Source organism: Camponotus floridanus, unplaced genomic scaffold, assembly GCF_003227725.1.
Source record: "Camponotus floridanus strain SB8 unplaced genomic scaffold, Cflo_v7.5 scaffold5, whole genome shotgun sequence".
Lineage (NCBI taxonomy): Eukaryota > Metazoa > Arthropoda > Insecta > Hymenoptera > Formicidae > Camponotus > Camponotus floridanus.
The window spans coordinates 1,252,012-1,274,575 of NW_020229658.1; the positions used below are offsets into that span (position 1 = coordinate 1,252,012).

At 30.3% G+C, this 22,564-nt stretch overlaps 6 protein-coding genes across 8 annotated transcripts in view; 3 read left to right on the forward strand and 3 right to left on the reverse strand.

Moving 5' to 3' along the window:
- The first annotated feature begins 2,225 nt into the window (after positions 1 to 2,225).
- LOC105258088 lies at positions 2,226 to 8,258 on the forward strand. Of its 3 annotated transcripts, none has more exons than XM_011269157.3 (14): positions 2,226 to 2,628; positions 3,715 to 3,915; positions 4,363 to 4,501; positions 4,780 to 4,910; positions 5,035 to 5,172; positions 5,309 to 5,473; positions 5,552 to 5,640; positions 5,709 to 5,886; positions 5,965 to 6,187; positions 6,280 to 6,441; positions 6,592 to 6,746; positions 6,898 to 7,133; positions 7,325 to 7,538; positions 7,679 to 8,257. In XM_011269157.3, exons 2-14 carry the CDS (start codon positions 3,858 to 3,860, stop codon positions 7,927 to 7,929), a joined length of 2,139 nt encoding a protein of 712 aa, XP_011267459.1. In that variant the 5' UTR covers positions 2,226 to 2,628; positions 3,715 to 3,857; the 3' UTR covers positions 7,930 to 8,257. The 3 variants fall into 3 exon arrangements, with proteins under 3 accessions (XP_011267459.1, XP_011267465.1, XP_025268037.1); XM_011269163.3 differs by having other exon boundaries at positions 7,325 to 7,396; positions 7,679 to 7,870; XM_025412252.1 differs by lacking the exon at positions 2,226 to 2,628 and having other exon boundaries at positions 3,789 to 3,915; positions 7,679 to 8,258.
- Positions 8,259 to 8,297: 39 nt separating this feature from the next.
- Positions 8,298 to 11,233, reverse strand: LOC105258082. Its single transcript, XM_011269146.3, has 5 exons — positions 11,082 to 11,233; positions 10,954 to 10,991; positions 9,395 to 9,553; positions 8,884 to 8,974; positions 8,298 to 8,439 (listed from the first exon to the last, which is right to left on the reverse strand). The coding sequence occupies exons 1-5, from the start codon at positions 11,107 to 11,109 to the stop codon at positions 8,390 to 8,392; spliced, it is 366 nt and encodes a 121-aa protein (XP_011267448.1). The 5' UTR covers positions 11,110 to 11,233; the 3' UTR covers positions 8,298 to 8,389.
- A 366-nt stretch (positions 11,234 to 11,599) lies between these two features.
- LOC105258072 lies at positions 11,600 to 13,706 on the reverse strand. The gene is made up of 3 exons (XM_011269133.3): positions 13,544 to 13,706; positions 13,008 to 13,247; positions 11,600 to 12,310 (listed from the first exon to the last, which is right to left on the reverse strand). The coding sequence occupies exons 1-3, from the start codon at positions 13,560 to 13,562 to the stop codon at positions 12,252 to 12,254; spliced, it is 318 nt and encodes a 105-aa protein (XP_011267435.1). The 5' UTR covers positions 13,563 to 13,706; the 3' UTR covers positions 11,600 to 12,251.
- Positions 13,707 to 15,353: 1,647 nt separating this feature from the next.
- Positions 15,354 to 19,005, forward strand: LOC105258060 (actin-related protein 2/3 complex subunit 5). Its single transcript, XM_011269124.3, has 4 exons — positions 15,354 to 15,598; positions 15,689 to 15,761; positions 16,228 to 16,500; positions 18,783 to 19,005. Exons 1-3 carry the CDS (start codon positions 15,438 to 15,440, stop codon positions 16,465 to 16,467), a joined length of 474 nt encoding a protein of 157 aa, XP_011267426.1. The 5' UTR covers positions 15,354 to 15,437; the 3' UTR covers positions 16,468 to 16,500; positions 18,783 to 19,005.
- LOC105258048 (programmed cell death protein 10) lies at positions 17,212 to 18,945 on the reverse strand. Its single transcript, XM_020029433.2, has 5 exons — positions 18,754 to 18,945; positions 18,298 to 18,475; positions 18,012 to 18,144; positions 17,754 to 17,918; positions 17,212 to 17,499 (listed from the first exon to the last, which is right to left on the reverse strand). The coding sequence occupies exons 1-5, from the start codon at positions 18,823 to 18,825 to the stop codon at positions 17,415 to 17,417; spliced, it is 633 nt and encodes a 210-aa protein (XP_019884992.1). The 5' UTR covers positions 18,826 to 18,945; the 3' UTR covers positions 17,212 to 17,414.
- Positions 19,006 to 19,178: 173 nt separating the features above from the next.
- LOC105258031 (28S ribosomal protein S24, mitochondrial) overlaps positions 19,179 to 22,564 on the forward strand; it is a 139,665-nt gene continuing 136,279 nt past the window's right edge. The window contains exons 1-2 of the mRNA XM_025412321.1: positions 19,179 to 19,682; positions 20,046 to 20,530. The gene's annotated coding sequence lies outside the window, so the exon portion shown is untranslated. The remainder of the gene's footprint in view (positions 19,683 to 20,045; positions 20,531 to 22,564) is intronic.

The window sequence follows — 22,564 nt, forward strand, 5'->3', positions numbered from 1 at the left end:
CCAATTGGCCGAGCGCCTCTGGCGGAGCAAGCGCGAATTATCCGGCCGGTAAAACAGTTTTGCTCGGTAAAACAGCTCGCGATATAAATCTGCGTTTGAACGATCGTCGGAAAGATAGTCCTCCTGTAAATCTCGCGCGTCATTTTTTTTAGCTGTAAACAAAAAAGCGTTATTAGATGATTTAATTATTGATATTTCTTATAATTATTATTGACAAAAGTTAGTTTGACATCTATATACATGTTTGTATTCGTGTGTGTTCGATGATTTCTTTTTTTAATTAACGATGAGAGATATGCCTATGTCGGCTACAATACGATATAGCGATTTTTAATTAATAATTAATTGTAAAGAATTTTTATTTAAGTAATAACATGCATTTTCTTAATTTAAATGTAAATTTGCCGTTATTTAAAATTCCATTAAATGCGTTTCCATGCATCCTACCCATAATAAGGAAATGGCTTTCATTTATACGGGCCAATGACACCGTCATTATTCATCGGAAACGGTGGAATCGATTTATACAAAATTGATCGGATCGATTGCGCTCATTGTAACACATGCCATTTAAACTTTACAATCGTATTACAAGCTATAATATTACAAAAGCAAGCGTGTGACACGCAGTTTAAAATTGCTAGACATTTAAAAAAGTTTTAAATACATATTAGAATGATAAAGACTTGACTAAGACTTTAATGAAAAGGAATAATTAAACATAGAAGAATTAAATGAATAGTTATATATTAAATATATAAGAATATTAAATATAAGAATTAAATAAAATAATATTAAATATAAGAATACATTTAATATTATATTACTTAATATTCTTATATTTAATATGAAAAATATTTTATATTTAATTATGAATAATAAAGTGAAAATTATTATTGTAATATAATCTTATAATAGCAATTTAGTGAATGTATAATTTAGCTCTCTTTCATTACTCCAAAAATACTATTAATTCTCATGAATTAAAATATTGTAAATTTTTTGTTCATTTGCATTTATTTCGCAATAAATACTGTATCACGATAAATACGTCATTTATGTAAGACCGTCATGTACCCGCAGCTCAATATGCTATAAACTCACAAATCGAAGATTTCACTCATGTTTAGTAATAAAAGTAACATAGTGAGTGATGAAAATAAAAGTGGAGCTATCAGTTTAAAGTGAGAGTAGTAAAATTTAAAGATAAAAAGCATTATGACATCTTTCATGTCGTTTATATAACATTTTGTATGCTTTTATTATAAAATATAATTGTTTTCTACTTTTACTTGCCCGTATGAAATGACTTCAAAAAGTAGATAAAGACTGACAGCAATTTATTCTGCAAAGATAAATATATTATTAATTCAAAAAATATTTGAATTTCTCTTGCTTGACTTTTTTTACGCAATACATATATTATTATGTAAAGCGGATTCCATGCTTTTATCTATCCAAAAAAGTTTTATGAAATATATGTATAGTATAATCGAAATTTTCAAAAGTACATCTATAATTTTGTTTTATATCCTATTGTTATTATTTGAAAGATATCTCATTTTACGAAGTGCACATTAGCCGTTCCGTCTTGCTGTATCCATATATGTATATGTGACTGACTAACAAGCGTAAACGATGCCAAAGAGTTACGTAAAGCGAAGGACACTAGTTTCGATGTTCACTATCGATATAGACTTCTAATGCTTGTTTAATTGTATAGTTGTTGCGCTATGGGAAACCCTTTAATAGGGCATTTGGCAGTCGTATTAAACGCGGTGTCTGAATCCATTTAAACGCCATTGTAAAAAAGCCTCTCCTAGATATATATTTATTTCAAAATGTAAAGGATTTCTTCATACCTATTATTAAATTTTAATTTTGTTAAAATTCAGTCCAGAATCAACTGGGAAAGCGTACTTGCATAATTTTTCCATCATTGTGAATTTAATCAGACAAATAACTCACGTTCAAATAATTTAACGTGTCATACTTTCAATGGTATATTAATAACCAAAGCAAACACTTGCTCCTCGACAGCAGGTCTCTACTTTATTTAAGTATCGAGTACTTCGTAATCGTCCACGATAACGATATGACGAAGGCCGAATTTGTGTCACCGATGAGCGAACGTACGTATACTTGGGCGGCGCAAAACATCCCAGATAATCGTTTGCCGACCTCGCCATCGTTTTTTTTCCTATCTTCCTTTTTACGACAATGCCGGTGAATGGATTGATGTGCGCGGAGCTGTATTTACCCAGCCGCATCCGATCGTTCGATCAGGCAGGCGGATGGCACGGCCGGAGGATGCCCCTCTGCTCTTCCTCGTCGTATCCGCCGTTGTGGCTCGGCGCGCGATAGCTTTTCATTTCGTTACGTGTCTGTCCCGCAGTTGGTTAGTGGAACGTTTGCCCGTCCATCTCACTCTCTGTATAAACGAAAGGACGACGAATGTACGCGGAGAGTGAATCGCGAGCACGGCTCGATTACGTCGAAGAGCGCATGCAGTCCCTGGGGAGATATATCGATCTTTAACCCGCCGACGATGCACACTTCAGCTAACAATAAGTGTGACAATTGCTACTAGAGAGTTCAATGACGGATCAGCGGTTTGCGTAAGAACATGTGAGTGGATGCTCCACAAGTATAAAAGGAGAAAAAATTCATATATTCACAATTTCTAAATAGTTATTTAAATCTAAAAGATTTCTAAAAAATTATTTAAATTTTAATAGTAAAAAATTCCTCTAAAATGAATATTAATGTAATATAAATTTCTTATTTTTAATGTATATCGACATTTTATACATTTCATTTATTTCTCTGCAATATTACTTTTTTTAATTAAATCAATTTATAAAACAGAACTTTGTAAACTTTTATTTTAACTTTTGGCTTCACAGGAATCGCATTGTTACGAATATGATTTTATATAATTAATATAAAAAAAAACTATGTAAATTATGGGGATTTATTCTGGCGATTTGTAATACTCTATAATTTTATATAGTAATTTTAATTTAAGCCCTATAGACTTATAGTTCAATTACATTCTAAAATTATGCGACTATGGGTATGATTACGTGTAAGTATAGAAATAGCTGTTATTCTGTTATCAGTCATCACCATTTTAATAAGTATGAGTAATCATCGGCATAAATGTCACATTGCACATTATTCTTTCATTGTGCTGTATCCTTTTCACAAGGATATAATTTATAAGGATCTAATTATATTATTATATACATTATACTATGTGACATAACCGATTCTTTTAATCTGTAAGTGAAAAGATTTGTTTTTTACATATTGCAATTATATTATCACGAGACTTTTGATCGCGGAATGTAAAGGCACGACCACATTTTTTCTGCACTCATCTTCGCGTGTTTAATAAAGTTGAGTATAAAATCCATTGCAAATCGCTATCGCGAATTATGCCGTATGCTTACGCAGTGTCAAGAGATAGTGGAACCAAAAGCACGAGGTAAAAACGGCACACGATAACATTATGCAGCGAATAACTCGCTTATATGTGAGAAACGTTGCATTATCTTGAAACCTTGAAGATAGGAGGGAGTTCTTAAAGGAGCAGCTAACGCGGATGATCGCATTCGACCGCTTCTTCACTCGACGATCTAATGCATGTTGATTTCAACTTTTTTACAAGTGATAATGACATTACGTAACGACATTGATATATATATATAGGTAAATCAGCGACACGAGAGAGAAGCAGAAGATGTCGTTCCGCAGTTTATAGAACAATATCTGGGAATCCTTGAAGAGGAACTCTTCAAACTCTCGCAACTGATTTCATCTCTTCGCATTTGATACAAACGCAAAGATACAGAATGACGGCGACAACTCTATGTTTCATGGTTTTCATCTGCAGTCTTGCATGCAACACAGGTAAGAATCAATTTACACAATTAATTAAAGAATCTAATGTCTTCAATAAATAGTAAATGTATAACGAATATTTATTTATTATTCAATATTATGAGATATATAAAGAGAAAATTTATTTCTAATTAATATAATAAAATTTTATCTCGTCAAGAAATGAAAATGTATAAAAACTGTACTGTTTCTCTCGGTACTTTTTCAACGATAATTTTATTTGGCTCAAAGAGAATTCGCAAAAATCATTTTTCTGACTTGTTTGTGTAATGTTATTTTTACTTTGAATATCTAAAATTTGACAATTTATAAAGTATATTTAAATAAATTTCTTTTTTTGCGTTGCAAATATAATTCGTTATGTAGTATCACGCGAAAAGTATAGATAAGTCATCGGCGCGCGCGATACACGCTATTTAACTGCACTTCGCACTTTATAAGACTTACGTCCTTCAGGTTGGTCTCAGAATTGTCAGGATCAAGATACGGGATGGGAGAAAATCATCGGAGCTAAGCCTGCAAACTCTGTAGAAACTGTGTTATACAAAAACAGTGCCATAGGTAATAACGGTATTGTCGTGCCTTGTTTCGACAGGTAATTCATCGATTAATCATTTTTAATGGGAGCTCTATTTTATTTAATCTAATTTAATATACTTAGATATTAAAAAATCTTAATATATAATAATATAAGCATATCTTTTTAAATTTTTAGACAATTAGATTTGTATATTATATTATTGAAAACCTAAATATCGCAAAATTTTTTATAATAAAAATTAATTTCTATTTTCTACAAACACAAAGTAAATCATTATATGTATCAAATATATAAAAAATATTAATTGAAAATATTTTTTTATTTTATTACAGGTGTAAAAGCTTGAATTGCACAGCATTTGTGATCGACTTTGTGAGTAACATTTGTTACAGTGTGCAAGTAAAAGGCGAGGAACTCATTCCCGAAACTAACACCACGTTTTTCCATAAAATCTGTGTTAAAGGTAAAGATTGTTCGTTTTTCCGAATAGTATGCTGTAAATGCAGAGTATTATTTATATTAGTTATTTAAAAAATTTCCTCTCATCAGAGAAAAATGCACTTTTTAAAATGTGTTTTACTCTTCAGTTTCACCAAATTGCAAGCGACAAAGACTGTGGCAAGTAGAGAGAACCTTGGGAGCTATTTTAAAAGATGGATACTCCAACTTATATTTTCAAGCATTGTTACGGAGAAGCGAGTGTTACGAGAAATGTCTGAAAGCAGGTATGCACTCCACAAAATAATTACACAAATCGTGTGTTGAATATAATCTACCTGAAATAAATCAATTTCAATTTCTAAAAAATGATCATTTTTTTATGTATAAAATTCTGCACAAAATTTTTTTGTATAATATTAGAAAATGAATGCGAATCTACGCAATTTCGTACGAGCGAGCCTTTGTCAATTGACGATACCCTCGGCACGTGTTCGTTGTCAAAGTTCGAGAGAGGTACTAGACCGCAAGCCTACAGATCGTCGATGTATCGAGATGAGTATCTGCAAGATCAATGCCATAATATATGTAAGTCATTAATCTCTCTAGGCTTTTGGTTGCAAAAATCAATTGAATTGCATTCAACTTGTACATATTTTCATGTAGCGAAGAAAAACTATTGCTCTTATGCGGAGTATCGGAACGTAACACTGCCATACTCGGATATAGCATTACCGGGACTCGACTTGAAACAGGTAGATCTCGTATTTATCTTATCGGTTCGGGCGTGAATGAATGTGTGACTCAATTATGAACCTTTTAGTGCGAGGAGAAATGTGATCGCAGTCAGCATGGTTTCATATGCAGAGCCTACACCCTCGATTATTCGGAAGAGAAACCATTCTGCTTGCTGCATTCTGACGATACAATCAGTCTTGGAGTCAGTTCATTGGTTACCAGACCCAACGTCATTTATAAAGAACAAGAAGCTTGTCTAGATTGTACGTTTGCGATAAACAGATAATTTTATTAGCGATATTTCTTAATACTTAAACTTTTAACACTGTTATATTTTACAGTGAAAGTACAATGCGGCGAATCAACCATGACAGTTGTATTAACCACTGCGGAGCCTTTTGACGGACGGATGTATGTGAGTGGATTTGGAGATACTTGCGGTGTTAATGGTGTTGGGAATAATGTGACAATATTAAGAATACCGCTTCCGAAGAGAGAGATCATCGGTAGATCTAACATTGAGTGTGGTCTTACGCCCGCGTTTTCCATCAACAACGAAAATCGGTATTTGCATTCTTAAAACCCTATAATTGACAGTAAATTTGGAATTGTCATGCATTTGAATTGTGATATCTTGCGACGTCTCTTATTTGCAGAACGCATACATTAGTTTGGGCCACCATTGTCATACAATATAATCCAATCATCCAACGATTGGGAGATCAGTCGGTGAAAATTGGATGCTCCTTAGATGGCCGCGATATCCCGGAACCGCGAAACGTGTCCGTTAATTCGAGCTTTTCTTTCTTGGATCCAAAGTAAGTCTATCTTTTTTTCGTGCAATATCATTTACAATTTTTCAAATGAATGCCATCACTTTATAATTTAATTATGAGTCTGATATAAAAATCTTATCTCGATATCATTACAAGTATCCCCGATATTTTGGCTCTGGATATTCTTTTTAGCGCAGGCGTACCGCCGGTTGGATCAATCGTAATAAACGCATCATCCGAAGCACCAGTGGTGACGATGAGGATCCTTAACGAAGAACATATGGATGCAGTCGTTACCCAATTAGGACAAAAGTTAACGCTCAGAATTGAAATCCGACCTGTTGACGGTGGGTCACTCGCGTGTCTCTTGATACTTGTCAAAAAATATGTCAAATTTCACGTTCTTTTTCTTCACTTATGAATTTTTCTTGATCGATTCAAAGAAATGAAATTTTTTTCTAACGAAATTATGAAGCATCAATAATTTTTTTTTCACAGGACCTTACGATATCATAGCTGGACATCTTGTAGCTAGTAGCGCATCCGGAGATTCTTCGTACCTTCTTCTAGATGAATCTGGATGTCCGACGGATTCGACAACTTTTCCCGCGCTATTAAAGGATCCAATGGACAATCGTTCTCTGATCTCAACATTTACTGCCTTCAAATTTCCGGATAGTCAAATTGTGCGATTCAACGTCATCGTTAAATTTTGCCTCGAAGAATGTGAGCCAGTAAGTTGATGATTTTTTGAAAACTGTATAACACGTTTTCACGTTATTAAATTGTTATGTAATTGACATTATTATGGAATTAATTTTCATGTATATCACAGCATGTTAATTATTTTTAGCATTACAAATATTAAAAATATTAATGATAATTTTTAAATTAATAAAATGATAAATTTGTGACTTTTTTGAAGGCTACATGCAGAGGAGGCCAGATTTCATATGGCAGGAAACGACGATCGATCGAGCAGCCGCTCATCGCCGAGGTAACAGAAATTTTCAGAAACCTCACCCCCGCGGAATTACCGTTGCAACTTTCTATCGTCGTTCAAAGTCCGGTGATAACAGCGGACCATTTACTGTCCAGGGAAAATCCGGTTCCTGATACAGTTCTGATTACCGGTGGAAGTGAGTTTAAGAATATCGGTATCGTTGCCTCTTCCAAGCATCGGGAACGTCTATAAATCCATTCGCATATATTTCTGGTTTTTATGATTATAAAATTATCGTACAGTATAAATTATCGTACAGTATAAATTGTTTTTTAGGATCTATAGATGGCCTTATTTGCGTGGACGCGAGTCTGGCTCTGGGTCTTCTGATCTTTTGGTTAATAATTCAGATTATACTCACCGCCGGTTGCCTTTTAGCAGTTCGTCGCTATAGAAAGATGGCTGTTGAGGCCGAAGAAGACAGAGCTGATATATTAGCGAGGCATCTTTACGGGATTCACGGAGGAAACTTTGAAATCGCACGAAGAGTTAGATGGGCCGATCGAAACGATTCCTCGATTGGATGATTAGTTTTTTCAATTTTTCAAGCAAAGAGAATTCAGGTATTAAGTTGGTGGCCAAATTTTTTAAGTAAAATTAGAAACAAAATTTTCAGTTTTAATTTCTAAGTTTTAAAGAAACGATATGTTCAGTTGAAAATGCGAAGTCACCGAAAAAAAACCGGAAGCGCTAAAAGTTAGTGAAAATATCAATCTTTTGATATAATGCGATAATAATTTAAAAAAGATTGAAATTCACATAATAACTTTAGCATCATTAATCTTAGTCATTTAGAAGGTCATTTACAAATCAAAATGAAAATAAAGTGTCTATCACTAGTTATTATTTTTGCTTAACATGAATGAATATATTTGTAATGTATGTATATGCTATGGTATGTAAATATGTATATTTTCTACATATTAATCTTTTATTCTCATTAGAATATTTTTTTTATTTTTTGCATCGTTTAATGACGATTGTAAATTATCCACTCGTTCTTGTTGAACAGCGCCCATAATATTGCAATGTCACTTCTGTAAATATATTACATTTGATGTTTTAATGTATCCACCTAATAATCGCACTGCCTTATATATAATAAGTGTATTTCTTTTTATTTTAAACTTGATAGGACAAAAATTGTCAAAAAATAAGAAATAAATATATATTTACTAAATATTCACTATTGTACCAAATTTGTATGCTAGAACAATTAAGAGTATTAGATTAAATATTGAAGATATAGAAAGTAATAACGATCATTAATATTAATCAAAGATAATCAAGATATTTGATTAAAAAATATTAATAACTAATTCAACTTTTAATATAAAACCGAAAATTTTTTTTAAATTTTACTCTCGTTTCTAATAGAAAGCTTATATATATAACTTAATCATATATACTTTTTTAACAGCATGACAAACTAAATTATTGAATATAAGGATTCTTTCTCCTTTTTATTAAATATATCGTACCTTTTCCACATATTTGCGCACATCCTACTCCTCCTGGATTGGTATAATCAACATTGTCCGTACCGCAAACAGGATTGTATTCATTTGTCACCTAAATAATTAAAATGTGTATAATTAAAATGTATATAATTACAAGAATATTATCAAAATTATTCTCCAAACGAATACAAATATATATTTATATACATATATATTTTTACATATATATATTTTTTTTCAGTTGTCACAATTGTCTTTTTTATAGTCAACATATATTTTTTTTCAATTACAATTGTCTTTTTTACAATCAATATTTTGTAAATCGAGAGAAAGTATACATAGTATATACAACCTTCTTTAAAATGTACTTTTTTTCTTGTGTTTTTATTATATAATTTATTAGAACCAATTTACAACTCATTTTACATATGTAAAATAATTATTTATTTAAAACATTTTCTCGAATCAAATAAAATATTTATATAAACATTTGCATAAAATAAAATAATATTCTTAATTAAAAAATAATTACCGGACAAGAAGTGATGCACGCATTGTATTGATTCACGGACTGAGAAGTCGTAGTCGTAATACTATTTTCGTTCCTAGATGTCACAGTCGTTGTGAATGTTGATGTAGTTCTTTGTCCATTAGGCGGTGTGGCGACTGGTCCGTCAAAGACAAAATCTGCCTGAAATATCTTATTGTTACTCATAATCTAAATTTTTCGAGATATTTAGATACTGAAATAAATTCCCAATGGTTCTTTTTCTATTTTTGAGAAAATACGTATATATTCTTTCTTTAAAGGAAAATACAAAAAAGACAGAAAATTTTACATTAATGACATTATCCATCCACAAATTTGCGTGTCTGTGAAGCTGGCACGACAATCTACGAATTTTAAAAAAATATTAAAAGTTCTGATAGCATTTTTCATAATTCTATAGTTCCTGATAAAAATTGACAAGAATTCCACATTCCTTGTATAAGAAATTAAAATCGAAAAAATGTGCCAACTTTGCGAATCTAGCACGACAATCTTCCCTCTAAAGTACCAAAACGCGTTGAATATCATATTTTTAACAAGAGTTCCCGTTCTATTATAGATCAGTCTATATATACAATTTTAGATTGATATTTCAAAAATTAATAATTTTTTTATGAATTTCTAACGTTCTCGATCAGCACGACACTTAGTGAAAATGTGTCGTACAGATGATTTTCCGCAGTTTTAACGATAGTTCTCGACAGTTTTATAAAAGTTCTTTATCCTTTAGAAATAGTTCTACGCAGAGTTCCAACAGTTTAATTTTTTTAACAATTTTTTACAATTACCCAGCACGACAATCTCCTTCTAAAGTATTAAAACGCGTTGAAAATTACTATTTCTGATAATAGTTCTCGATAGTTCTGCTATAATTCAGCCTACACTGAAAAAAAAACTTGATTGAAAAAGGCAAAATTTTGTTTTGCCCAATTAAATATATTGTCCGATACGTTCATATAAATATAACTAAAATATTCCGAAATAATTTGTTGTAAACAAAGCTTATTCAAATCATCAAAACAGAGAGTTCAGTACAACGATGTACAGTTACTACAACAGAATCTTTTTTTGGTAAATTTTCAACCAAATTTTTTTTTCAGTGTATAATATGTAACTTTTGATATTCCAGTAATCAATGATATAATTATAAAAAATTATTTAACAAATAATAAGCACATTTTTTTAATTTTGATTTTTTAATATAAGGATTGCAAAACTCTTTTCAATTTTTATCAGGAACTGCAGAACTATAAAAAATGCTATCAGAACTCTTATATTTAATATTTTTTTTAAATTCGTAGATTATCGTGCCAGCTTGACAGACACCAAATTTGCCGAAAATTTGCTTAGATTTCACATTGTGATGTTTGTTTATAAAATACATACAGTTATTGCTTTTAATTATAGATGGGCTGGGACATAAAAAACACATTCTAACTTTATTGTAATACTTGTGTAAAAACCATCTTTTAACTATTTAAATATTTTTTACTGTTTGGATATATTTCTTTCTTTTCTTGTGCAAAAGAATATTCACTTACTTGTGGGAACGCAGCGATGAGAAACGGTGATGCAGCAACTATAGATAGAAATAATTAAATATAATTGACGATAATAAAAAAAATTGATTAATAAGTAGCACACGAAGCAAACAAAATCATTTTCTCACTTATTGTTAGCAAAAAGTAAAATAACATATTGATGACGTTAGTGACGTTTCGTTCTTAGAAGACCGCGCCGATCGGCTATTGAATAATGTATATATTCGAGATGATCTACCGAAGGTTGACGATCTACTGTTTCAAAGTATGAGCTGCATTCCCTTTTATAGCATTGGCTACCAGTCAGTGTTAAGTCAAACTACAGTTATATATATTTTTAGCGTAATAATGAGACTTACTATTTAACTAATTCACATCATGATTTTGCAGTTTTTTTATAACAACAATTTATTTTTTTTTATCAGCAATTAGCGTTATCAGCATATTAGTGTTAGTACCAGTAAAATAATATAATATTTGAATAAACTGGCTAATAAATCAAGTTAATTATTAGCTCGCAATTTTCAAATTTGTAAATCAAGTTAAAATATTTGCAAATTATTTAATATCTATAATACTTCTGCTACTTTTGTTCTTTTTTTTGAAAGAAATAAACTCATTTTCTTAAGAATAATATTTTCAGAGATTTTATTATAACCTCTTCATGTTCCAGCATTTATTCGTCAGACATATTTCTACAAATCATACAAGAATGCTAATAAAATCCTATTAACAGAATTATTATTTCTTTGATCGTATCGCTCATCAACGATAATGGAAAACGTTTTTGTTTTTGAGCTAGAATCATTTGGTGATAAAATGTTAATGTCAATATTCATAATTGTTGAATTAATCATATGATAAATAATGAAATGTATTACAAAATATTTTAATTTAGCTAGAATATTAAAATGTACACGTCAGTTTTCATATTAATAACACTTCGTGGAAAACATACACTTATACACATGCGATGTAGTAATCTATTGACTATTGATAACATATGTAAGCTTATAAGAAGATGTAATTAATGTGATAATAATTTGCGATTACGATAACTTGCATATCGAGAGAATATACTATAGTAATGTAAAAATCTGCAATATTTAATATACACATACAATATACAAAAAATGTCAGAATTATTGTTGAAGAAACAAAAAATAATAACAGTACAAAAAGTTAAAATTATAAAAGTATCAAAATATTAAGATATCTGTACTTGTCCATCTGGATTCTCACGTGTTGTTATGCCGTTTTCTCAATCATATGGAAGCGAATTATAAACCATGTGATATTTAACTACTGCTCAATTGGCTGTATGGCTCGCAAGCTCTAATCACCTTTATTTCAAGTCCTTAAAAAAATGTTTGAAATTATTAGACAAGATTCTTAAAACTATAAATAAATAAATAGAAATTATTAAATAAATAAATATGTAAACATAATTAAAAAAGAGAGAAAATTTGTTCAAAAATTATTTATGTGAATTTAAAAAATTATATTTTCATTAATAATTTTTTGCCCAATAAATATGTCTTAGATAAAAAATGTAATTATATACATACACACATGAATTACATATAATAAAATATAATAAAATATATATATATAAAACATGATATTTAAAACAATTAAAATAGTTTAAAAAATTGGATAATTATGATAATTAAGATAATTATAATAATTAAGATAATTAAAATAAGATATATTTAAATAATGAAGAAAATTTAAAAATTAAAATTAAAACTATTGAAAATTAAAAGTTGAGGAGAATTATAAAAAAATTGGAAGATAAAAAGGCAGAAATATAAGATTTAAAGAGAACTGAAAATTAATTGTTGAAAAAATTGAAAGATTTAAACTGAGAATTAAGAATTGAGACTTTTAAATTAATAATTGATATAAAATATAAGTTTAAAATATTAAAAATGAATACATATAAAAGTTTATATGAAGCAATAATATTTAAAAATTGTATCTTAACAATATTATTTTTGATAATAAACGAAGAACAATAAAAAACAATATAATGTAAAATTAATATTACTTACGTGGATTACAATTTTTTGCACAATTAAATCTTCCCATATTCCAATATGTAACATTATCGGTGCCACATACTGGGTTGTATTCTGCAGTTGCAATACAAGGACAATTCGTCGTTGCTTGTGTGGTGCTACTCGGCACATTATTATCATTATCATCAACATCAAAAATGTCACTCGACCACTGGAAATCTCTTTGCGGGAATGCCAAGGCGACCAACCAAATCATGGCCAATATTTGTACAGCTATTGAATAAAAGAAAATTACACAATGTAGATGCACGTTTTAGTATTGTAAACTTACTGAATATGAAAAAATACTAAATAAATAGAGAAAGAAGAGAAGTCATTCAGAGAGAGAAGGAGAGAGAGAATCTTTTTTTTAATGTTTAAAATTTTGCAAAAATTATATTAAGAAAAAGCATGTCTAAAATTAAAATATTATCTTAAAATTTTATAAAAAGAATATACTTAAAAGATATATTTCTTTTATTCTGCATATTTGACAAATCAATTAGTATTTATTGTTATATTATACTCACATGCAATAATATATTTCATGATTATTTTCAACCCTTATTAGCCTTTTTATAGTTCCAAAATGAAAAAGAAAAAAACGAGAAAAGAGAAAAAATCGGTCTTGAAATGATACACAATCAATCGATTCAACTCGAATGACGATCTTTGACTGTTTTTCAACTTATATATTTCTGTATATTCTTATCTTCCACATAATTTCCTTATATAGGAAAAAACCAACGATATGTCGAAAGCGGTCGGGGATAACCACATTACGCACTCGTCTCATTAACATTGATATTACGGATAGAATCATTTAAGGGGCTGACGTGAATTATTTCTTCATCGAAAAAAGACTCGGGATTAATTATTGACCTTCTAAATTAGGTGTATCAATTTTATATAATTTAATTATGCGCATAAAAATCATTATACGATTCTATTAAATTTTTAGCACAATTCGTTAAACTATAAAATAATAATTTTACATAATCTAGTCTTTGACTTTGAGTTTCAAATAATAAAGGATTGATTTCACTTATATACTTCTAGTTTAATAAATTTTTTGCAAAAATAATGAAAGATAAAATTTAACATTATATTCCAGTCATGACAAAATATGCTTTGTTGTGAATATTTATACGAAATTCAAAAATAGAAGAGAATTAACCTTGAAATTTTATACACACATAATAAGCAAATCATTTATCTCTTCCTCGCATACATGGACGCCTACGAAGCACACGCATACACAGATATCTATTTCCTGCTCAAACACTTCCTAGATCTATATAAGCGTGCTCTTTAACAGTCTGCATTTTTTACAGTCTTCTGGGTTATGACATTAGAACTGTGGAAATCCATGCGGTTGATATTTGTGCAATTTGCATTTACATAAATAATTTTTCATAAAATCTAAATAAAATTAATTTCCAATAAAATAGATATTATTAAAGTAGTTGCGCGAAATATAGTGAATATGTATATTGATTTTAATATATTTTAATATATTTTTATGTTATAAAAACGTTTCCTTTTTCTTGATATTTTACTTTTTTTGAAAAATTATTAATAATTAAAAATCTTATATACAAATCTCTATATAGATTATCAACAATACAAATGTCTTATTGAAGCAAATAAATTTTGTTTAAAATATCTTTTAAAATATTTCGTGATGTGTGGGTATATATATATATATATATATATATATATATATATATATAATAATTGTAGAAACAATTTAATCTGTATAATTTTTATTCTCTCATAATTCTACTGGATTATTGATTGAATATAGAATCGCTGTAGTAGCTAAGGCACTGATAGAAATAAGACTTCACGTGTCTGTGCATAATCTTTATTTATAGCAATATCAATCTTTCTCGGATGACAGCGTATCGTCATGTGTCGGTAGATGTTTTCTTATACGCGTACCTCGATATAAATCGTCCATACTAAAAGTATGGCAATACTGAAAAATCATTCATACACGTATTTTTATTCATTTACGACGTACCATTTTAATACGAAATGCAGCTGATCTCATTCGCGTGAAGCGTGTAATCTTAAATTCTATGTACAATACGTATACATGCTCCGATAAATGAATGAAAATATACGTATATATATAGCATATGGACAGTCAGTGCCAAGATGACGGCCACGATGCGCGTGATTCATTCGCAAATATATCTAGGGAACGTTCGAAAATCCTACCGCTCGGGAAAAGTGACGTTTAACTGACCAATCGGGACAAAGAAATCTTTGCTCCCTATTGGTCAATTAAATACACTCCACTCTGTGAGTCAAATCTCCGAACGCATCCCTAGGCAAGCCTCGCCGCCGCGAATCGAGGCAAGGCGCTGTTCGATAAGCCGGGCGTGAACGTAGGAGACGTTCGAGCGCACAACCGAGATGTCGAGGAACGATGGCAGGAAGGATACTTCGGCGTCCGCGTTCCGCAAGATCGACGTGGACCAGTATAGCGACAACAATTTCAAAGAGGAGGACGCCGATGGTGGCGTAGGCGCGCCCACCGGTCCCGACGAGAACGAGATTTTGACACTTCTTAGCCAATATCCTTTACAAAGCTCTCGCGTTCGATAAAGGCTTTACCTTTCCAGCAATCTCATCGTTCACGAATTTTTTCCTTAGCACTTTATTAAGGGTAAGAATGCGGAGGCGCTAATATCGGTATTAAAGTCCGCACCACTGGAATGTAAAAACCAACAAATCAAGGTAACCTCAAAATATATCCTGCGTGTTATAACTATTCGTTTTCGCAGAATAATATACTTTTTATTATTTTATATATCGACCCCAAGTCCGAGAATTTGTTTTACTCTTTGACAATCCATTACATTATTCTTTAGGATATTACTTTGAAATTATCTGCTTTTGCGCACATCTGGAATTAATAATTTATGAAAATCATAGATATACTTTGTATATGATTTAATTGTTTATATCAGTGTATTCCTAATACATAACTTTAGCGTTTTTCAGCAAGTAACACAGAGGACACAGTGAAGTCATATTTATCCTTGCCAAATGTAAACAAGAATGAAATGATTCATGTGTTAAACTATGTCTTCTGCGTCACTTGCTGAAAGACGCCTTTTATATTTTATACAATATTACATATATATATTCAGTAGTAGAACATAAATTTCCATATATATATGTGAAATATATCTGTTTGCAGGACAGTGCACGGAACCTGACACTAAAGGTGCTTCTAAGTATAAAGTCGAATCAAATGGACGATTGCTTAGCACAATTAGATCGTGATTTAGTGGATGTTCTAATGAAGTACATTTATCGAGGTTTTGAAATTCCAACGGAAGGTAGCAGTAGTCACTTGTTAATTTGGCATGAAAAAGTATTTAATATAAGCGGCGTTGGTTGCATCGTTCGTGTATTCTCCGACAGCAAACGGGCTTGAAGTTTTGTACATTTCGCAGTAACGCTCATTACGGTAATTACCATTAATTCTTACTGTTATTCATCGTCATTGTTAATATGAGGATGTAGATAGGAAAGCCATTCACATCATTTTCCATATGGAAAATATAACAAATTTGTGTACATTTGTTATCAATAAAGTAATTTTTATTTCTTGTACGTTTGAAGAAATAATCCCTCTACATTCTCCATTGTTGCTCTCATTTTACTCTAAGAAGTATAAATAAAAGTGATTTCACATTTATTTATATATAGTAATAATATAATTATGTATAATAATATATTATATAATTATTAATATATAATAATATTATTTATACATAAATGAGAAGAAACATATTTGCTTATATATTTTGTGATATTTAATATTCAAATGTGTACTATTATAATGTAATCTCATTATATTTCAAAATTTGACGTGTTTCACTTATATTTTATACTCTTTAGAGTCCATCCAGCTTCTTTGAAAGAAGCTACAAAGGAGTATATATATATATATATATATATATATATATATATATATATATGTATACATATGACATTATTTTCATATAACAACAATAAAGTCATTCTCATATCTGAACATTTCATTGTATATACTATTATTGACCATTACAATGAGAATTGACGACTAATATGATATTTATACCTGGCTCTTTAAGTTGGCACAAAATAAAAGTATAAATAATTTAGAATAATAGACCAACACTTTCATTTTATATATATGTATATATATGTAACAAAAACTATAATGCAATCAGATAACACGGAAATGTAATGATGTTAAATTTTCTATATTAGATATTTTTAGGTTCTATTGTTCGTATAATTGAATATGCAAGATTAGCAGGTTGTAATATCTATAGATTATCTGACTTTTGTGATATTATCACATTCGATTCTGGAAATTCATTGTAGAATTGAGATTTACTCACATTTATCCTTTACAGTAAGCATAATCATATTTGTTTGGTGTATCAGATACAGTGCACTCACAAAAACTGCATTTGCTCTGTAAGAAATATATATATATTGCATTATATTGTGACAAATATGAATGTGAGATTATAAATCTTTAATTTTTTTTAGATGTATTATTAATTTTATTTCAATTACACTTTATTTATTCAAATTCTATTTTTTTTATTTTACATTAATTTAAGAATAAATTATTAAAATTTATTATTATTACATATTATGGTTTAAATACTAAATACTATGCAATATATAATTTTTTAAACTGTCTTTAAAAATATATATACTTACTGTCCCTCTTTGAAATATTCCTTCAACGTATTGCTGAATCTTTTACTGTATTTCACAAATTCTCTTTTGCGTTGATCTAATGCTTGTTTACCAGTTGAGCCAGGTATAAATCCGGTAACTTCATTCACAGCATCTAAAAGTTTCTTTATCGCACTTGCTATTTCTCTGAAAGAAAATATAGTTGATATAGATTATATCTTAATAATATCTTAACAATATATAAATTCACGTTTTTACATATACAAATGTTATACAAACTTGATTGTTTCGAGAAAAGTCTTTCTATCTGTGATCTCATCAGGAATTCTACTAAGTATTCTTTTCAAGGAAGTAGATTTGCGATTTAGTTCTTGAAATGCATCTTCTGAACGTGCTGAACGATATTCCACAACTGTAAACATAGACAAAATATAATTTATCTAAAAAAAATCTTAAAATGAAGAAATCATGGATATCACAACTATCTCAATAATAAATATGAGATATAATTGCATTTTCTATATAAAGAATTAGGATAAAAACAAAGAAGTAAGATTTATCTTACCATCGTAATCAGATGCAGCGCCTTGCAATCGTAAAACACTCTCGTTCATATCAAGATTGAGTTCTGCTCTGCGTATTATACCCATAATTAAATCATGTGTAATCCCAGGATGTGAGCTCTCTGCTTTTGAGAGAGCTGCGCGTAGAGTTTGCGCTGCCATGACATTTTGCCTTTCCAGCTATAAAAATTTTATACATTATAATCAATAAACGTTAAACATCTTTAACAAAACATTTTTTACTAAAAATGCAAAGTATACAATATAAAGAGCAAATAATTTGTCAAGTAAACTAAAAGAATGCTTTCGACTTGTTTTATATCCACTTTTGTTCCCTCATACTGTTTGAAAAATAGCTATCCATCAACATTATACGTATGATGTATAAAAATGAAATTATTTGAGAAAGAGATAATCATATTAGACCATGACATATTTACAAGCAAAGCAGATAATACCTTGGTTAATATCGGTCTTAATATTACAGGAAGAACCAGTGATGTAACTGGGATCTCATCGCCCATTGTCATCCTTCACAGTGTGTGTTGTCGTTTGAGACGTCAAAAATACAAAGAGTCGAGACGCGAGAGGCAAAGTCGACGCTGCTTCGGGACGAACGACTGACAAGAGGATTGTTTACACACCACTGACTCACACCAGCATAACTCTTTCTATGACAGCTGTCACAATAAGAGCTAGATACGCGGAAATGAGGTTATTCGGCACTGCCAACATTAGTCGGTTACGAGTTGAAAATATAAAGTAGAGATCTGTTCGTTTTAGCACTTTCTACACTTTTGACCTCCGTTTTATTTTTTTTCTTCAGAAACGCGAGTTCTACGCATTTTATTTTAGATAGAAAAATGCAAGAAACGCAGCTCGAAACGAGAATGAAGTATCTAATGTTATTTCCGCGTCGGTGAAACCTGCAGGTGACGTGCATTCTACTTGTATCTGTTTCGTGTCGAGTGGCGATATATTTTCTCTCGATTATCGTAATAATCATATTACAAATTAAATGAGCTTTTTATGCAAACGCACAGCCTGTTATTATCTTAATAGTTATTATCTCAATGCGCTCTCATTCGTCGCTCTATATATCAGCATTTTTCGCACGATTTCTCTCGAACAATTGGCAATGAAATTTATGTTGCGAATCATTGCCGATGGAAAAAGAAACAATTGGAGCATATTCCTTCCGACATTTCATTATATTTTTTCCCGTGCCTTATTAACGTTTGAAAGTAGCGGGTGATAATCACTAGTGAAAATTGCGAGCGCTGTATAATTTCGAGAGTTGCAAGCATTAACAAGTTCCAATAATCGATAACTTCATGATGTACATTAATTGCGACGAATGAAATGTATTCATCTGCAGAATGGAGAGGTACGTTCCCCATTAATAGGTTAATTAATAGGTTAATTAAAGTCGTGAGTGAAAAATATACAATGTTTTAGATAATCAAGATGATCAAGATGAATAATTATCGAGCCATTTGCATCATTATTCGAGATTTTATTTTACTCTCATAAGCATGAACGCGGTCACCTCTCATAACCACTAAGCCTGAAATTTGATCAAAGAAATTTCATTTATTTTAATTCGTCAAATTTCAATATTTAATGCGTCGTCTGATGCGGACTTTACCATCATCCTATCGAATGAAAATATCTTGTAAATTGAATTTGCATAAATATTATCAGATATTTATTTGAAGATAAGCTTAAAATTATATTTTTGTCTACGTAGGCTGTTCCGAGGTGTACGACCAGCGAATATTTTGGATTTGAAATTCTGACGTGCGCGCCATTTTTGTCGCCTGTTTCGATGCGCGCGCAAGTGGTCGCCATTACTGATTTGAGTCTCGCAGTCGTGAACGACGCAATCGACGCGATCGCGTATATTTTACCGAATTTCTTCGAATTTAGTGGTGCGAAACTGTCGAAAGTGCATACAAGTCGCGAATTGAAACTCCACGAAATCGAGGTGATAAAAGATTTCCGTGAAAATCGCGATAATATCGTTTAATCCGGAAAATTGTCCATCGCGCGTTTCGCGATCCTTCCCGCGAAGAACATTTGTGTCGCCACAAGACAATCGGAGGAGCAAGAGGGATTCGGAGGACTCTGGATGCATAATCTACGATGGAAATTCGAGAATTGAGAATTCAGGATCTGCTGTTGAATACTAAGGAACGAGGCCAAAATCCCGTCTACAGCAGCAACGAGAAGAAGGTAAGTATCTTAGATGTTAATTAATCCATTTATAGTATTTAACTGATACTATACGTTCTTGAAATATTAATTTTATACTTTGAATAAAAATACAGCAATATATTTTTTCATAAGAATAATTTGCTGTAAATTTTTAGCATATTTGTAAAGAAAAGAATTGTTATTATTTTGCATATAAAAAATAATTCAAATTCAAAGTTAAATGAAATTGTTTACATTAGAAAATAATTAAATAATAAAATAATTGATAAAAAATAATTTAATTTCAAAGTTAAGTGAAATTGTTTACATTAGAAAATAATAAAATGATAATACAATTTATATGCATATTTAAATATTTTTGTATGTATATCACACATAAAATATCTTTACTTATGTACAAAATCATAGAGTTTTACAAAATTTCAGATATATATATAGAATTGTAGCAAAAAATTCATTCATATTCTACATATTTCACAATCATGTAAAGCGTAGAGTATATTTGTTATATAATCATTAAAAGAAAAAGGTGTTGATTACATGGTGATCGATGTGAATAATACAATTGCTTTTTATACGAGAAAAGAAATTTATTTGATTGATAACGTAGGGATATCCAAATACGTATATAAACAGTGTGTGTATAAAAGTATAAAAAATAAATATTAGTAGCGCATGCACGCCGTCATTTTGCAAGTCTCGTGGGTATAATGAGTTGGTCGAGATGCGCCCTTGACAACACGGGAATGCGTTGCGAGCACAGCCGAGAGTAAAACTACGTGTAACAATAATGATAATTGTAACAGTAGCACGAGAAAATAGGCGAATCGTTCACTTTAAAAAGATAACACACTGCTGAGAACGAGACAGCATTTACAATCTATTTATAATTTCTATGGTTTGTTACGCGTGAATCACAGTATTTATAAATATTTTTACAGTTTTATTTGATGTTATTAAAAATTGGAAATTGGTAAAAAATGATTTTTGCGAATTTTTCATAATTTCAAAGAGATATATTTTAAAATAAAAAAATTAAAAAAATTTTAATTGTACATCTATATCTGGTATATTATTTTTAAAATAATTGGGTGATTTATACTTGTAATATATAGTCCAGTATTTCTTTTATAATTGTAATATAATCATAATTATATTACTATAATTGACATTGTATTAAAGTGTTACAGTAGTTAAAGTTAAGTTTCAATTCACTAAAAACATTCTATAATGCTCACGTCTTTTACTCACATAAGTACAAGCATTTTTATATTTGCTAACTAGTTTGTATTTCGCATGTTTTACATTTGAAAGACTAAATTGGAAGATTATTGCAGATTTGCACATTTTAGAATTTACTGTTTAATTCTGCTAATTAATTGTCTTACACACATGATATGAACGATTCAACCCTTACATTATATTATAATTTTATAAATATAAATTAGGTCTGTATGTATAGACAGATTTTGGGGAAAGTTTCTTAATCTCTCAATTTTTTTATCCCCAGTATGTAATAAACTCTTGTTTACAACGATTTTTGCGGTTTCAAAATTTCGCTACATAAGATTATTTATCTCAATATAAATGTAATATTAACATTAATATTCCCAAGCGCGCGCATATTCAATACAACACACACACATACACACACACACACATGTACGCACGATTAAATTAAATTAGATATAAATCCTCTAGTTCAAAGAATTACATGGCACATTTAATCGGATTTCGTCATAACGGAATCTACAATCAAGGATTCTTTATAACGGAACACTCATTGATATTTGTCAACTTTCTTGTGTACTTTTGGAAACCAATTGCGTCAGAGAATATTCTGGTCATGAGAGGTCACGGAAAAACACAGAAAGACCCTGCTCGTGATTACTCGTGACATGAACGTTAATTAGTGCGTAATTGATCGCTCGCGATTCGCTGTTCACGCAAAGAGTCTACGGTGCCTGCTCTTATCGCAAACATTGTCGCAGTTGTCTCGCGACAAATATACGCGATCTCGTGTTATCATCTTAAATTATTTTTGCGACCTCG

Coding starts and splice junctions, on each gene's coding strand:
- LOC105258072 (XM_011269133.3), bottom strand. Junction 12,311..13,007: donor TGCAAAAAATTGTAATCCAC/GTAAGTAATATT, acceptor CATTTTTTTAAG/GACTTGAAATAAAGGTGATT.
- LOC105258088 (XM_011269157.3), top strand. CDS start 3,858: ATGACGGCGACAACTCTATGTTTCATGGTTTTCATCTGCAGTCTTGCA. Junction 4,502..4,779: donor GTCGTGCCTTGTTTCGACAG/GTAATTCATCGA, acceptor ATTTTATTACAG/GTGTAAAAGCTTGAATTGCA. Junction 7,134..7,324: donor GCCTCGAAGAATGTGAGCCA/GTAAGTTGATGA, acceptor ACTTTTTTGAAG/GCTACATGCAGAGGAGGCCA.
- LOC105258082 (XM_011269146.3), bottom strand. CDS start 11,109: ATGTTATTTTACTTTTTGCTAACAATAA. Junction 10,992..11,081: donor TTACTTTTTGCTAACAATAA/GTGAGAAAATGA, acceptor TTCTATCTATAG/TTGCTGCATCACCGTTTCTC. Junction 8,440..8,883: donor TGCGCAAATATGTGGAAAAG/GTACGATATATT, acceptor ATATATTTACAG/AAGTGACATTGCAATATTAT.
- LOC105258048 (XM_020029433.2), bottom strand. CDS start 18,825: ATGACAATGGGCGATGAGATCCCAGTTACATCACTGGTTCTTCCTGTA. Junction 18,476..18,753: donor TAAGACCGATATTAACCAAG/GTATTATCTGCT, acceptor AAATTTTTATAG/CTGGAAAGGCAAAATGTCAT. Junction 17,919..18,011: donor ACTTTTCTCGAAACAATCAA/GTTTGTATAACA, acceptor ATTTTCTTTCAG/AGAAATAGCAAGTGCGATAA.
- LOC105258060 (XM_011269124.3), top strand. CDS start 15,438: ATGTCGAGGAACGATGGCAGGAAGGATACTTCGGCGTCCGCGTTCCGC. Junction 15,599..15,688: donor ATTTTGACACTTCTTAGCCA/ATATCCTTTACA, acceptor GCACTTTATTAA/GGGTAAGAATGCGGAGGCGC. Junction 15,762..16,227: donor GTAAAAACCAACAAATCAAG/GTAACCTCAAAA, acceptor ATCTGTTTGCAG/GACAGTGCACGGAACCTGAC.